Below are 16,769 nucleotides of genomic sequence, written 5' to 3'. Positions count from 1 at the left end.
GAGGATGTTGGCAATTTGATCTCTGGTTCCTCTGCCTTTTCTAAAGCCAGCTTGTGCATCTGGAAGTTCACGGTTCATGTACTGCTAAAGCCTGGCTTGGAGAATTTTGAGCATAACTTTACTAGCGTGTGAGATGAATGCAAATGTGCAGAAGTTTGAGCAGTCTTTGGTATTACCTTTCTTTAGGATTGGAATGAAAACTGAACTTTTCCAGTCCTGTGGCCACTGCTGAGTTTCCAAATTTGCTGGCATATTGAGTACAGCACTTTCACAGCATCATCTTTCAGGATTTGAAAGAGCTTAACTGGAATTCCATCACCTCCACTATCTTTATTCATAGTGATCCTTTCTAAGGCCCACTTGACTTCACATTCCAGTATGTTTGGCTATAGGTGAGTGATTACACCATTGTTTTTATCTGGGTCATGAAACTCTTCTTTGTACAGTTCTTCTGTGTATACTTGCCACCTCTTTTTTTTATCTTCTGCTTCTGTTAGGTCCATACTTTTGCTGTCTTTTATCGAGCCCATCTTTGCATGAAATGTTCCCTTGGTATCTCTAATTTTTTGAAGAGATCTCTAGTCTTTCCCATTCTGTTGTTTTCCTCTATTATTTGCATTTATTGCTGAGGAAGGCTTTCTTATCTCTTCTTGCTATTCTTTGGAACTCTGCATTCAGATGCTTATATTTTTCCTTTTCTCCTTTGCTTTTTGCTTCTCTTTTTTTCATAGATATTTGTAAGGTCTCTCAGACAGCCATTTTGCCATTTTGCATTTCTTTTCCATGGGGATGGTCTTGATTCCTGTCTTCTGTACAATGTCATGAACCTCCGTCCATAGTTCATCAGGCACGCTATCTATCAGATCTAGTCCCTTAAATCTATTTCTGACTTTCACTGTATAGTTCTCAAATTGTGTTGTTTTTTTTTGTTGTTGTTGTTCCATACCGACAGGAAGTCATGGGTGGTCATCTGGCACTATTGTTTAAGCAGAAGCAAGCAATATTCAGGCTTCAATTGAAGAAAGTAAGGAAAACCACTAGACCATTAAGCTATGACCTTAATCAAATCCCTTATGATTATACAGTGGAGATGAAAAATAGATTCAGGGGATTGGGTCTGGTAGCCTGAAGAACTATGGATGGAGTGTAACATTGTATGGGAAGTGGTGGCCAAAACCATCCCCAAGAAAAACAAATGTGAGAAGGCAAAGTGGTTGCCTGAGGAGGTCTTGAAATCAGTTGAGAAAAGAAGACAAATGAACAGCAAACAAGAAAGGGAAAGATATACTCAGTGAAATGCAGACTTCCAGAGAATAGCAAGGAGAGATAAGAAAGTCCTCATAAATGAAAAGTGCAAGAATTAAAGGAAAATAATAAATTTTAAAGAATATAGATATATTCAGGAAAATTAGAGATACCATAGGAATACTTCATCCAAAGATGGGCACAATAAAGGAGAGAAAAGTCAAAGACCTAATAGAAGCAGATGATATTAAGAAGAGGTAACAAGAATGCACAGAAGAACTGTACAAAAAAGATCTTCATGACCAAGATAATCACGATGGTGTGATCACTGACCTAGAGCCAGACATCCTGGAATGTGAAGTCAAGTGGGCCTTAGAAAGCATCACTACAAACAAAGCTAGTGTGGGTGATGGAATTCCAGTTGAGCTCTTTCAAATCCTGAAAGATGATGCTGTGAAAGTGCTGCACCCAATATGCCAGCAAATTTGGAAAAGTCAGCAGTGGCCACAGGACTGGAAAAGGTCAGTTTTTCATTCCAATTCCAATGAAAGGCAATGCCAAAGAATGCTCAAACTACCGCACAATTGCACTCATCTCACATGCTAGTAAAGTAATGCTCAAAATTCTCCAAGCCAGGCTTTAGCAATATGTGAACCGTGAACTTCCTGATGTTCAAGCTGGTTTTAGAAAAGGCAGAGGAACCAGAGATCAAATTGCCAACATCCTCTGGATCATGGGAAAAGCAAGAGAGTTCCAGAAAATCATCTATTTCTGCTTTATTGACTATGCCAAAGCCTTTGACTGTGTGGATCACAATAAACTGTGGAAAATTCTGAAAGAGTTGGGAATACCAGACCACCTGATCTGCCTCTTGAGAAATTTGTATGCAGGTCAGGAAGCAACAGTGAGAACTGGACATGGAATAACAGACTGGTTCCAAATAGGAAAAGGAGTATGTCAAGGCTGTATATTGTCATCCTGCTTATTTAACTTATATGCAGAGTACATCATGAGAAACTCTGGACTGGAAGAAACACAAGCTAGAAGCAAGATTGCTGGGAGAAATATCAATACCTCAGATATGCAGAAGACACCACCCTTATGGCATAAAGTGAAGAGGAAATAAAAAGCCTCTTGATGAAAGTGAAAGTGGAGCATGAAAATGTTGGCTTAAAGGTCAATATTCAGAAAATGAAGATCATGGCATCCGGTTCCATCACTTCATGGGAAATAGATGGGGAAACAAGGAAAACAGTGTCAGACTTTTTTTTGGGGGGACGGGTGCTCTAAAATCACTGCAGATGGTGACTGCAGCCATGAAATTAAAAGATGCTTACTCCTTGGAAGGAAAGTTATGACCAACCTAGATAGCATATTCAAAAGCAAAGACATTACTTTGCCAACAAAGGTCCATCTAGTCAAGGCTATGGTTTTTCCTGTGGTCATGTATGGATGTGAGAGTTGGACTGTGAAGAAGGCTGAGCACTGAAGAATTGATGCTTTTGAACTGTGGTGTTGGAGAAGACTCTTGCGAGTCCCTTCGACAGCAAGGAGTTCCAACCAGTCCATTCCAAAGGAGATCAGCCCTGGGATTTCTTTGGAAGGAATGATGCTGAAGCTGAAACTCCAGTACTTTGGCCACCTCATGTGAAGGGTTGACTCTTTGGAAAAGACTCTGATGCTGGGAGGGATTGTGGGCAGGAGAAGAAGGGGACGACAGAGGATGAGATGGCTGGATGACATCACTGACTTGATGGACGTGAGTCTGGGTGAAATCTGGGAGTTGGTGATGGACAGGGAGGCCTGGCGTGCTGTGATTCATGGGGTTGCAAAGAGTCAGACATGACTGAGTGACTTCACTGAACTGAACAAGAATTAACAGAAAAACCATACAAAAATGTTCATAATGACCTGGATATAGAAGAAATTGGAGTCACTTATGTAAAGCCAGATATCCTAGAGTATAAAGTCAAGTGAGCCTTAGGAAGCATAACTACAAGCAAAGCTAGTGTAGGTGATGGAATTCCAGCTGAGCTGTTTAAAACATCCTAAAAAATGAGGCTGTAACAGTGCTGAATTAAATATGGCAGCAAATTTGGAAAACTCAGCAGTGGCCACAGTGCTGGAAAGGTCAGTTTCATTCCAATCCAAAAGAAAGGCAACTGCAAAGAATGTTCAACCTATCATGCAATTGTGCTCATCTCACTTGCTAGCAAGGTAATGCTCAAAATCCTTCAAGCTAAGCTTCACTGTACATGGACAGAGAACTTCCAGATGTACAAACTGGTTTGAGGAACCAGAGGTCAAATTGTCAATATCCATTGGATCATAGAGAAACCAAGCAGATTCCAGAAAAACATCTACATCTGCTTCACTGACTATGCTAAAGCCTTTCACTCTATGGACCACAACAAACTGTGGAAAACTCTTAAGAGACTGGGAGTAGCAGATCACCTTACCTGTCTCCTCAAAGTCTGTATGTAGGTCAAAAAGTGGCAGTTAGAATGAGACATAGAACAACTAAAAGGTTTAAAATTGGGAAATGAGCATGACAGTGTATACATTGTCACTCTGGTTATTGAACTTGTATGTAGGAATGATCATTCAATATGCTGGACTGCATAAATCCCAAGATGGAATCAAGATTGCTGGGAGAAATATCAACATCTACAGAATGAAGATGACACCACCCTAATAGCAGAAAGCAAAGAACTAAAGACCAATTGATAAGGAGAGGAGATGCAAAAAGCTGGTGTAAAACTCAACATTCAAAACACCATTCACCAAAAGATACTCAACATTCATGGCATCCAGTCCCACCACTTCATGACATATAGATGAGGGAGAAGTAGAAACAGTGGCAGATTTTATTTTCTTGGGCTCCAAAATCACTATGGACCTTGACTGCAGCCACAAAATTAAAAGACACTTGCTCCTTGGAAGGAAGAAAGGCTATGAAAAACCTGAACAGTGTATTAAAAAGCAGAGACTCATTTTGCTACAGAGATCTGTAGTGTCACAGCTATGGTTTTCCAGTAATCAGGTACAGATATGAGATCTGGACCATACAAAAGGGTGAATGTCAAAGAATTGAGCTTTTGAACTGTGGTGCTTGACAAGACTCTTGAGAGTCCCTTATACAACAAGGAGATCAAACCAGTCAATCTGAAAGGAAATCAACCTCTGACCCTTGCTGTCTTAGCTGAGCCATCTACTGAGGGCCTCCAGGTGTAAAGAACAGATGTTTCCACTGCAAAAGTGCCTGACCATGGCAGCTCCAAGAAAATAGTTTGTAGCCTCACCCATGGAGAAGCTCAGAAAAGCAGAAGGCTCCGTGTACCCATGGATACATGCATTGCATTCTCCCCAGCAGCATTGGAGGCCAAGGAAGGGGCATTCTGGGCCCTGGAGGAGGGAGATGGCTCAGGGATCTACTGAGGCCACCACTTACCATGTAGGCCTGGAAAGGACAGAGCAGGCATATGTGGCAGACAGCTTGTGACTGGGGTGTGGGAACAAGAGGGAACCAGCTCTGCATGAAGTACCTCACCCAAAATCCCCTGGAGGAGAAGTCCAGCAATAAGATCATCTGAGATGGGATGAAGAGAGTCTATTTCATTACCCCTTATAATTCCTCTGAATGAGGAGGTGGTGGAGTTGGTGGGTCATCACAAACTCTTCCATGGCCTAGACCATCTGCCAGTCGCTATCCTTGGGGCTGCCTCTCCCCAGCTTCAGTCATGTAGTTCTGGAAGAAATTGACAATCATGTGTGCTGCTGTGTCTGGTCCAATGACCATGTAGAGCCAATCATAGGACCCCATGGCCCTGCCAGGGTGGCTGATCTCGGGCTGTACATGTGAATTGAGGTGTATCATTCAGAGAATACCCTTGAACTCTAATGGCTCCCAGCTTCTTTCTTTACTAGAAGATGCATTCAGGATATAAAACCCTAGGGAATGTAGCTTGGACTCCCTCAGTAGGTGTAGAAGCCTTAAGGAAGAAAGTTGTCAGCTAAGACCATCAAAGAAGAGGGAAGGGAAAGTCCGAGGGAGAGAAAGAGAAAACTGATGACTTCTGATTTCTTGGGTCCAGTCACAGAGATCTTTGTATTTGCTCTGATTCGTGTGTCCCGGATTCCCAGTATCATTTCAATGAGTCTCCCTTTTCCTTGAAGGCAGGTGGAGTAGGGCTTCTCTCAATTTTGATTCAGACTTGGTTCTAGATCCTTCACTCCCAGACACAAACAGAGGCAACCCTTTGTTTCAGCACCATTAAGAGTGAGACCCTTTATTCTTTACTGAGAATAGGGTGTGCAGACCACCAAACACAGTTCACCTGCATCCTGGGAGCAGTGCCCAAGTGTGAGTGAGTGTGTGTTAGGAGCGGCCTTATTGATTCCTGAACCACTCCAAGCATTTATACTGCCCGTGCCAGGCCAATCCTGTCATTTCCTCGATCAAAGACTGAGAAATACAGCCTCAGGAAGACGTCACCCAGCATCCAGAACTCTGTAGTTGGACTCAATGGGATCTCTTTAAAGGTGCTATAGCAACGGCGTCTAGAATCCTGGGGGAATCAGATATACACACCAGTCAGCATGAGCCCTTGGTGACTCCCCCCAAAATCCAGACCCAGCACAATTCTTTGTTTTATTTCCCTCTTTTGGTAAGTATCAAGGGGTTTTCTCAGCAGCAGGGGATATGAGAGTTCATCAACCAAAGAGGTCCAAGACATGAGGTTGCCATGAGGAAGGGTAGGGGGTAGGGGAGGAGTGGTAGTTGGGAAACAGAGGAATGAAAAACAACAAAGTCCTACTGTAGAGCACAAGAAATTATTTTCAACATTCAGTGATAAATCACATGAAAAAGAGTAAGAAAATATATATTTTTGTGTGTATAACTGAATCACATTGCTGTGCAGCAGAACTTAATGCCACAATGAAGATTAGCCATATTTCAATATAATTTTTTCGAAAAGAACAAGTGTGTCCCTAGCTCTCCTCACTCCCTATTTCTTTCCTTCTGACTCTTGTTCCTTGTTTTCTCTGAAGAGAATGCTAGTTCTCCTCCTACAACCCCACAATCTGTCCTTTATTTAAAAACTTTATTTTGTATTGGAGTATAGCTGATTAACAATATTCTGAGTTTCAGGTGGGCAGTAAAGGGACTCAACCATATGTATCCGGGTATTCTGGTCCCAAAGACACCCCTCACATCCAGGCTGTCATATAACTGAGCGGAGTTCCCTGTGCTACACAGCAACTTGTTGTTGGTTATCCATCTTAAATAGAAAAGTACCCACAACAATTTCTTGAAACTTTAGCTAAGGAACTCTGTAAAGCCTCCTTCAGTCCACACTCACCCTCTCTGGCCACTCCAGGCTTGGTTGGGTAAAGTACTCTTGTACCCCATCCCCACTGGTCAGTCCATAGCCCTCATCTCCCCTAGTAAGTCCCCAGTGCCCCAGTGCAGATCATCTTGAGATTCTATTTGCATGGAATCCAGTGCAGTTTTGCTTAGAATCAAGCAACCCTCCATATGGCTCAATGAGTTTCTGGTTTTAGAATTCCTGAAATTCCCTCTTCCTCAAAGCCTTCTTTGAGCCCATCAGCCTGCTATGAACTCCCACTTGGAGCTGACATGATGCCTCCGCCCTGTGCTGGGGCTGAGCAGTCACTGTTCACCCTTTATTCACATTATCATCCAACCTCCCCAGAGGGGTTGGGTACCCCAACTCACAAAGGAGGCACCTGGCCGGAGCAAGGGGAAGATACAGGCAAGAACTAGCCTGACCATGTAATTTATCATCCAAACCAGGAAAACTCTGAGAAGGGAAGGGAGCCTGTTAACTTATGCTGGGACATCACACTGGGACTGTCCCCAGCCATTCTCCTTGTAACATGGCCTATTTCAGGGACTGCTAGTGCTGAGTTTCATGTTCATGCACCTCTGAGTTCAGATTGAATTGAAGCTCTTTGAGGACTGAGGACCTCAGTGTTCCCCTCTCCCTGACTCCCACCATGCCATATGGTGTGGCATCTCCACATTTATTTCAGGAAGATCAGTGTCCCAAACGGCCCTTTACTTTCAAGTGTTTGGTTTTGTGGGAGGCACTGGCCCAGCCACAGGGCTCAGCAGCATCTGCAATGGTTTGACATGGCCTCCAGAGTGTACCCTCCTCCCAGCAGTAGCCCAAGGGTTCCTGCAAGCTCCAGTTTGAGAACCAACCCTCAGTATTGTCCCCTCACCTTGAGGATGTAGGCTCGACCTGGCACTGGGTAGTTGATGCCGTTGATGGTGAAGGTAATAGAGGGCAGTGTATTGACCGCAGAACATGAAACATAGTGCTGTTAGAGAGAGAGGGTAAGAGGTTGGCCCTGGTGACCCTTGTTGTGTGTGGAGACTGGGAGTGACCCTGGGGCATGACCCTTCACCTTGGAACGCCATGGCTTGGCCCTGATGAGCTTCTGCATGTTATCGACCAGTGGTTTTGGGCCTTCGATGAATGCTGTCCCGATGTCAACAAAGGCCACGCAGCCTCCAGAACAAGCAATAACCTTTCTTTCAATGGAGATGCTGAGAGACAAAGGAATAAAGTGGGCAACAAGGTCACTCTGAGCCTCCCCAGAGTTGTTCCCTTCCCTACTGTCTCCTAAACAGCCCTTCATCTCTTGCCCTCTTTTCCTTTGCTATCGACACAGTAACTTTCTTGACATCCTTGAATGTAGTACTTGAATACACCAGGATCTTTTGTACCTTGACACAAGCTGGTCTTCTTTCCTAGAAGACCACTGCACTTTGACTAGGAAATTTCTTCTCATCTTCCAGATTCCAGCTTAATTTTATTGTTTTCAGGAAGCCTTTGCCCTGGTGTTTATAAGTCTCCTGTCTTAGTCACTCTCTGTAGACCCTTCCTCATGTCTGATGCTGTTATTGCTGCTAACTCACTTCAGTCATATCCAACTCTGTGCGACCTCATAGAGGGCAGTACACCAGGCTCTGCCGTCCCTGGGATTGTCCAGGCAAGAGTACTGGAGTGAGTTGTAATTGCCTTCTCCTCCTCATGTCTAGCACGTACCAAAGTCACAATTCACTATGTGGGTGAGTCACTTCATGTACATCTGCCTTCTTAGATGTGAGGGCGAGTTTTATTCTCCTTTTCTCCCTAAAGTGCCTGTCACACATTGGATGTCCAATGCTTGTCTGTTCAATGAGTGAATGAAAACTTAGAAAACAATAAGTAACTTCTAGAGAGCTGTATCTGGTGGGGAACAAATAATGGGTCGCACACAGAGTGAAGATGGATTCACAGGGGCAGCAGATTCTCATAGTAGGGGCAGAGAGGGGCTCCTCTTGGAGAGGGTGTCTACCAGCACTGTTCCTACAACCAGCTCAGACCCTGAGATCCTGGCCAGGAAATACATGACTAGCCCATAGAAACTCCAAAGGACAGGTCAACTTTTGTCTGAGGCTATCACACAGAATCCTATCAATTATGCCTCTTGTCCTCAGGTCACTCCTGGATCCCACCTTTCTGATCCTCTGTAATAGCCCCTGTCCCACTGTGTGCCCAAGAACTTGACGTGTCTTTTCTATTAATTGCTTTCACGTCTTAAGACTGCAGGCAACCTCTCTCCACTGCTGGGTAGCTGCTCCCTAAGAAGACCAATTTTCCCCATTTTCTCAGGACAGTCCCTGTTTTTTAATTGACATTTATCTGTACTGAGAATGGATCTGTACTGAGAATTTCCTATGTCCTAGGTAGCCATGGACAGTCGGTCATCTTACCATAACTCTGTTCAGGCTGGAGATATTCTCCCTGATCCTCTGTTCACCACACTGCAGAGTCCTCTAACCATGCTCCCCACCTCAAAGGGCAGTGGGTGCAGCTTTCTCCCAGCTACACAGACCTCTCTGGTGCCTTTTAGGACCCTGATCTGAGTGATGCCCAGAAGGCCTGGGGATTATGAACCCATGGGTTGTTTGTGTATCTCTGTGCTTCTGTGTTTGTTTGTATGTGTGTGTGCATGTTTCTTTGTGTGTGCTTGTGTGTCTCTGACTAGCTATGCATGATTTTATGTGTTGCTGTGTATGTTTTTATGCATCTGCTTGTGTGTTTCCATGTTTCTGTGTGTCTGTCTGTGTCGTGGGTGGTGTATATCTGTGTGACTGTGTGTCTGAGAATGCATTTGTGTGTGTCTGCCTGTGTCCATGTACAGTAGTGGGAGCATCACTTGGGCTGACCCTCAGAGGGAGAGGCTTACCTGTCCATGTGTATAATCCAGTTTCCCGCTTGGATCAATGGTACCCAGTTGAGCTTGCCCTTGTAATAGCGGTGGTCCACCCCACCAAACATCACCACACTGCCCTCCTGCTCATCTCTGTAGAGAGAAAAAAGGGGGCGATCCTTGGAGGACAGTAACAACAGCACTGCCTGAGAGCTGTGCTTGCCCACCCACCAAGGCCCTAATAAGGTCCCCATGTACAGATGCAGAAATCGAGTCTAGGAGAGATTGAGATCCAGACTGAAGTCTGTTACTGGCTAATGAGTGGCACAGAGGAGGTTAAAAAGTGAATCACTTGGCTGGGCTCCACCCACTCTGTCTTCTGAAGACGCCCTGGACCTCCAGCGACCTGAGTGCTCAGACACCCTCAGAGGACAGGGTGCTGAAGTGTTTTGGCTTTCCCCTTGTCCACCTTGTCATTTTTCAGGAAAATCAGGCCTGGGAGTTCTAAGGATATGTGTTCAGGTCACCCAGCGTCATTGGCTCCAATGGCCTGTGATTTCTACTTTCTAAAGGGCCCCAAACTCAGAAGGGACACAACCTCTGCTCTCCCTGTCTTGAAATGCCTCATATTTCTTGAACAAGGGGTCCCACATTTTTCTGTCCCACACTTTCGTTTCTCACTGGCTCCCACAAATCTGGTAGCTGGTCCTGGGCTCCCAGTGAAATGCTAATGAGAAAGGAAAGATATCCACCATCCTTCTCCTTTCTTCCTTCTATAATTCATAAGCAAATCCTAATGCCTTTTACTTAAACTTGTTTCCTGTTGCCTTCCATTAGCCTGTCTCCTCACTCACCCCCCTAGACCAAGTTACTGGTCTTGAGCCTAGGAGTAGGCTTGTGTTCCAATAAACTTTTATTTCTAAAAGCCAGGGGTGAAGCCAGGTAGGGTCCTGGGTCCATAGTTATCCTGGGTTAGATTATCTCTCAGGATACTTCTTTATCGAGTGTTCTATAATTTTTGTGTAACTGAAAGCATCCTACAGCTAATTTGGTGAAAGGGATTGTCCATCTCACACTTACTTGCTCAAGTAGAAGGCAAAAACAGGCTCAGAAATGGCACCTTGATTCTTCAGCTTGTCAAAGATGGGGATTGCTCCAGAAGAAGATACGTTGGGGTAGTTCAAGCCCAAGATGCCATCAAAAGGTATATGCTCAAGCCCATATTCTGCCATGCTTAGACTGAACGGCTGGTCAGTGCTTACAAGGTCCCCAATCTGTGGGAAAGAAGAGTGTTCCCACTTACAGATACATAAAGTGGGGCTAGGACTGGGCTGGGATGCATTGCCATTAGATCCTCAGAGAAGAATTGAGGCTGGGCTCTGTCTTCAGTGCCTGACAGACAGTGAGATCAAGCTGGGAGGATAATTGGGGTTCCATTTGAGAGAGGCTGTGAATTTTATAACATCTGCCCCTCTGAAAAATGCCACTTGAGTGAGTCATTTTGGCCTCGTGGCTTCTGTACAGGTGGGGCAACCAAGAGTCACGCCAGGTCCCATTGGTGACACATTATGGACAAAACAATTGAGAGCAAGATAGCCTTCTCTTTGACATCACTGTGACCTAAGGACAGGAATGGACTGCATTTTCTGTAATGTACTGTGGATTCTGCATCTGTCCAGGAAGACAGAAGCTGAAAACACAATCTTGCTTGCAAGGTTCTATGAAATTACTGCCTGCAGAAATCACTTTTGGGGATATGTGTATATTTATCTGAGTGTGTATGAGAGAGAAAAGAGAGAGCACAACTATTCAAGTATTTTGGGGGAGGCAGGCCATAGGTTTTTTAGACTCTCAAAGGTCCTCTAGAGTGAGAAATCATTTATCAGACCCCTTGACTTCTCAGGCCACCAGTTTCCCACTCTGGATACCTGAAGCCATTGACCGCACTGAGGGTCCTCAGATGAGTTTTATCCTGTCCACAAACACCCCACAGCAAATTCAGTCCTGAAAAGCCAGCCTAACTCCAACTTTTACCACACATGTACCATCAGGAAGACCTTGCTATCTGCACCTCAGTTTCCTCATATGTCTCATGAGCTAATCAGAGTAACTGCTGTGTGGCATTGTTGCAGATTAAACCAGTTATCACCTGAAAGTGCCTGGAACAGTCTGTGAATATAAAAGTGGGTGCTTTTATCCTTTTTTCTCGCTCCCAGCAAAATGAACCTTGAACTGCTCATGGGCAGAGGAGCTGCAAATCCACACCTCAAACCACTCTCTGGATTAGCTAATCTGCTTGTATGTCACCATGGGCACTGCCTCCCCAGAGACATGATCATGTGGATAAGATGGCCAATATCTATGGGAGTTAGGCTAGGAAGGGTCCTATCAGATGGTCCTGCATCTGTTTTTCAAGCAGTGGTCACTCCATAGCCAGTCCTGACTCAGCATATGTTACACTGTTACCCGAACTGTGTCATGAGCAACAACTCCTTTAATTCTCCCAGATCCATAGGTGATGCTGAAGGTCTTACTGGTAAGCCGGAAGGTGGAAGACTGAAGATGTCTGAATCTAACGTGTTTAGCTGTAGACACAAGAGATGAGTGTCATCAGGTGCCAAGGATGGAAACAGGGCGGCAGCACAAGTGAAGGATGGTCCGGGTATGGGGTGTCTGTACTCACAACAGGCTGGGCTGGTGCAAAAGTCAGAGGGCACCCACAAGTCAGATGAGCCTGTGTCAAGGAAAACCTGGAACTCCTGAGGGGGTGTTCCAATGGTGATATTAGCCAGGTAGACCAACTACAGGGAGAAGGAGGGAGGGGGTTAGTGCAGAACTGGCTACCCTCTATTCCCTAACTGCTGCCTCCCTCTGGGTGTCACATATCTCTTAAGATCACTTTCTAACCACCATGCAGGTCACAGGCTTTGGTCACAGTGGTATCTGCATTTGATATATTTTTTCCTGTGCTCCACTGTATGCAGGATATTGACTCTATGACCAGACTTTGAAGTGGTTCCTCCTGTATGGGAATCCCATAGGCATAAACACTCGGCCTCCACGACAGCTGGACACCCAGGGAAGTCCTGGTGCCTTCATTTGAGCAGCTCTGCAGTCTCTTCAAACCCAGCCTTAGCACCCGCGTCTCCAGGAGGTCCTTCTTGATCAACCCCAGCCACTCCCTCCAAACTCAGACCACATCCAATCAACACCACACAGGTGACCCTTTCATTTGACATGTATTTACTCTTTGTCTATCTCTCAGGTTGGCATGGGCATTCTTGAAGTTAAAATAAGCCCTTTGTCTAATCTAAAAACAGTAACCACAGTGATTCTTATGTCCATACACGGAATTCAGGTTCAGTAACTTTTTAGTGCTGTCATTCTTGCATCTGTGAAAACTGAATTCCTCTGCCTGGGGATTCACAGTTGCTCTGCAGTTGGTTCTACCTTTTGATCAGTGATGGTTCACTCTTCATCTGTAACTGAGTGGCTCACTTAGTTCAGAAGGAACAATCACCCTCAAACAAATGACACATTTTTGACACAGAAATGGATATTTACCTGCCACCTGGTAATTGCCATGCCCAGTCACAAAGACCAAGAGTTTAGGATGAGAGTGCCTTCTCCTCTGGTTGGGGGTCCCTGTTTTCCAGTGTCTCTGCCTCCTGCAGGAACCTCGTCCACATCATCCCACCTGGCACCTCCAGATAAGCCCCAGTGCTAGGCTAGAGCATCAGGGGGCACTGTGGAGCACCATCCTCCCAAAATACTCACATCCTTGATGTTTCTCAGCGGGTGACTAGTTAGATTTGAGCCACGAAAAGAAATCTGGGACAGTCTGTAAGCATGTTCCTTCAGGAAATTGTTCAGCATGTTTTTTCCACTGAGGGCTTTTCTCATGGTCTTCACTCTCCTTAGAGGTATTCTTTCACCGAGCATTTGACACAGAAAACAAAGAAGATGCTACAATTAGCTGTCAGTGTTAAGATATAACTGTCATTGTAACGGCCCTGTGTATTTTCTAATCATTTTTATGAAGCACATTATTATCAGAATTTTATGCATATACCATGGCAAAGACATAGGTTTCAATACAGGTTCTGTTCTGCAATCTTAGGTAAGCCATATGACCATGTGGTGTCTCAGTCTCCCCTTTGGTAAAAGGGTAGAATGTAACAATACAAACCCTCCAAATAGGATATCTTGGGGATAAGTGAAGAGATGTATATAAAGTGAAAGTGAAAGTGAAGTCATTCAGTCATGTCCGACTTCTTGAAACCACATGAACTATAGCCTACTAGGCTCCTCCATCCATGGGATTTTCCAGGCAAGAATACTGGAGTGCATTGCCATTTCCTTCTCCAGGGGATCTTCCAGTCTCAACAATGACACCCATTAGCATTGCTATTGCCATCTCACTCATTCCTTCTCATAGAATCTCAAAGAAGGAGGTAGAAGGGGGGCTCATCCTCTTTTACAAGGGAGCAATTTGAAATGCAAGAGGTTTGGTGAGTTGGCTGTGGTCACACTGCTTGTCAGATATAAAACAGTGTATATAAAACAGTGTATCTTTCTCCAAGTTGTCAGAGAAGAGAGAGTTGAAAGAAGAATCCAAGATATAGGGAAAAAGTAAGGGAAATTCAGAGGCTTGAAAAAGTAAGAGTCAAATGAAAAGTTAAAAGAAAACAACACAAAGAGAAATACACTCCCAGTGACTTCCAAAGAGATGGAGAGAATAATGACAGTGATACAGAGATGCAGACATAGGCATATACACACTGAAGTAGGGAAAAAAGAGGACATGTTGAATAAAATGTAGAAAGTGCTATTCCACAGGACCACATCGACATCTGCATAGACTGTGCACTGAACTGTTACAAGGAGTTGCATTTCAATAGGTCTTGACATGACTGGACTGTAAGATTTTTGCAACCCAACGAAGACTTTGGGATCCACAGTTCCTATAGAAAGTTACTTATCAATAAGTAAGAGTTGAGCTTTAAGACTCTTAGAGAAATATTCCATTCCCTTCTAAACCTGATCAGTGGAAGAATAATCAGATGAAAAGTAAAATTTGAAAAAGGAATATGATGCAACTTACAGTCCCCATACTTACTTGACTATGCACTCTGAGAAGGCCACAAGTCCGAGGACCACAAGCCACTTCATGCTTCTTTCCTGCATCCAAGTACTCAGGGAAGTTTGGGTTCTTAGAATGTAGTGGTGACCAGGAGCCCCTAGTTATATATGCTCTGACCTACCCTAGTATTCCCCTTTAGGCCACTAAAAGATCTGAAAACACACACACACACACACACACACACACACACACAGAGCTCTTGATTAAATCTTTACCTTCATCAGAGTCCTTGGTCAGTGGCCTTTGAAGCTTCTCAGAATACAGGGAATTGAACTGTAATCTCTTCCTTGAAGCTTGGCTGGAAAATCAAACTGATCTTCATGGACATCTAAGAAGACAGAGAACTTTGCCTACATGGAGAAAAAACTGCTGAGAACACCATGAAAATGGATACTAGGGGCCATGCTCAGCATTCATGGTTTCATGTCATCTTCCTAGCCACTTCATGAGATATGCATTGCTGTCTTCACTGGAGAGGAAATTTCTAGGAGGATAAGTTGTCAAATGACAAAGTGAAGTCTTCAGTGACAGCCCAGGGACATGCAACTGACTTAAGGTAGTGGGTCTATTGGCAGACATCAGGGTCACCTATGATGCCAGTCTGCATCAAAGATTTAGGGCAGAGCAATACTTCACTTGCATGGTTTCAGTACTGGAAGAAATGTCATACACATCCACAAAATATTTTATATCATATAACAACTGTACAAGGAAGAAATGTGTGCTAGGTTCTGGGTTAAAGGCTTCAAAGTCAAAGTTGATCAAGACAAAAGTAGTCTTTGTTTTAAGAGATCTAGAAGTCTAGTTCTCACAAGCTCATGTCCCCAGGAGGCAGGAGATATGATACTAGGACTAGGTGGCCATGTTGGAATCTGGGCAGCACAGGCCTTACCACTGGGAACAGCCTTTCCTCCACTTCACCCATGCCAGAAATCAGGCAAGTTGGCCATGTTTTCAAGAGAATACAAGTTTGGATATTTATGTACAATCTACTGATTTTAATGTTAGCAACTAATTTTTTTGTCCCCCCCCCCAAAACAAAAAAAATGGGAACGAAATCTCCACAGTGATGTTCTGGAATCAGCCTTCAGTCTCTGAAATTTTTTGTTTCTGGCCTAGAGTTGGGAGTGCAGTACGGACAGAGAGAAATTTAATTCATGTTGGTTGATTTAAAGACTGAATGCACACTAAACATGCTGACTCATTGGAAAAGATCCTGATATTAGGAAAGATGGAAGGCATGAGGAGAAGCAGAAGACAGAGGATGAGATGCTTGGATAGCATCACCAAGTCGATGTACATGAGCTTGACCAAGCTGTGGGAGTTGGTGATGGAGAGGGAAGCCTGGCATGCTGCAGTCTATGGCATTAAAAAGAGATGGACACAACTGAAGGACTGAACTGAACTGAACAAACTGAGAACAAAGACTAATAAATCTAATTGCATCAGGTTGTTGACTAGCTACCTATAACAACACATTACTTAAGTGGCTTTAAAATTCAGACTTATGACTCTACATTCAGAGTGGAATATCTTCTAAGGAAAAACAAGAATACTGCCCATCTAAAACAAAACCAAAGAAAACCAAAAGAAAAAAAGGAGAGGGGGGTGGTCTTAAGATGTTGGAGGAATAGGATGGGGAAACCACTTTCTCCCCCACTAATTCATCAAAAGAACATTTAAACGCTGAGTAAATTCCACAAAACAACTTCTGAATGCTGGCAGAGGACATCAGGCACCCAGAAAAGCAGTCCATTGTCTTCGAAAGGAGGTAGGAAAAAATATAGAAGACCAAAAAGAGACAAAAGAGGTAGGGACAGAGCTTCGTCCCTGGAAGGGAGTCTTAAAAAGAGAGAAGTTTCCAAACACCAGGAAACACTCTCACTGCCGAGTCCGTGGCAAGTCTTGGATGCACAGAGGGCAACATAACAGGGAGGAAAAATAAATAAATATTTAAAACCCACAAGTTGTGAGTCCAATGGTAACTCCCCCAGTGGAGAAGCAGAGCAGATGCCTGCACCCGCCACTAGCAAGCAGGGACTGGGCAGGGAGGCACAGGCTGCATTGCTTAGAGTAAGGACAGGGCCTGAATGCCCTGAGGGCAATCTGAGCAAACTAACTTAGGCTAGCAAACCAGACTGCGGGATAGCTA

At 44.3% G+C, this 16,769-nt stretch overlaps 1 protein-coding gene across 1 annotated transcript; it reads right to left on the bottom strand.

The window, feature by feature from the left end:
- Window positions 1-5,503: 5,503 nt before the first annotated feature.
- LOC147342115 (pregnancy-associated glycoprotein 1-like) lies at window positions 5,504-15,567 on the bottom strand. Its single transcript, XM_086384108.1, has 10 exons — window positions 15,539-15,567; window positions 14,594-14,668; window positions 13,252-13,402; window positions 12,158-12,275; window positions 11,941-12,059; window positions 10,555-10,748; window positions 9,511-9,627; window positions 7,681-7,822; window positions 7,495-7,593; window positions 5,504-5,813 (listed from the first exon to the last, which is right to left on the bottom strand). Exons 1-10 carry the CDS (start codon window positions 15,565-15,567, stop codon window positions 5,664-5,666), a joined length of 1,194 nt encoding a protein of 397 aa, XP_086240234.1. The 3' UTR covers window positions 5,504-5,663.
- Between the last annotated feature and the right edge of the window lie 1,202 nt (window positions 15,568-16,769).

The sequence above is a fragment of the Bos grunniens genome, chromosome 29 (genome assembly GCF_055505025.1).
Source record: "Bos grunniens cultivar Pamir isolate PY7600 chromosome 29, Bosgru_T2T1.0, whole genome shotgun sequence".
NCBI classification, from domain to species: domain Eukaryota; kingdom Metazoa; phylum Chordata; class Mammalia; order Artiodactyla; family Bovidae; genus Bos; species Bos grunniens.
Note: the sequence above shows the minus strand (reverse complement) of the source record. Positions and strands in the feature narration are given on the sequence as shown.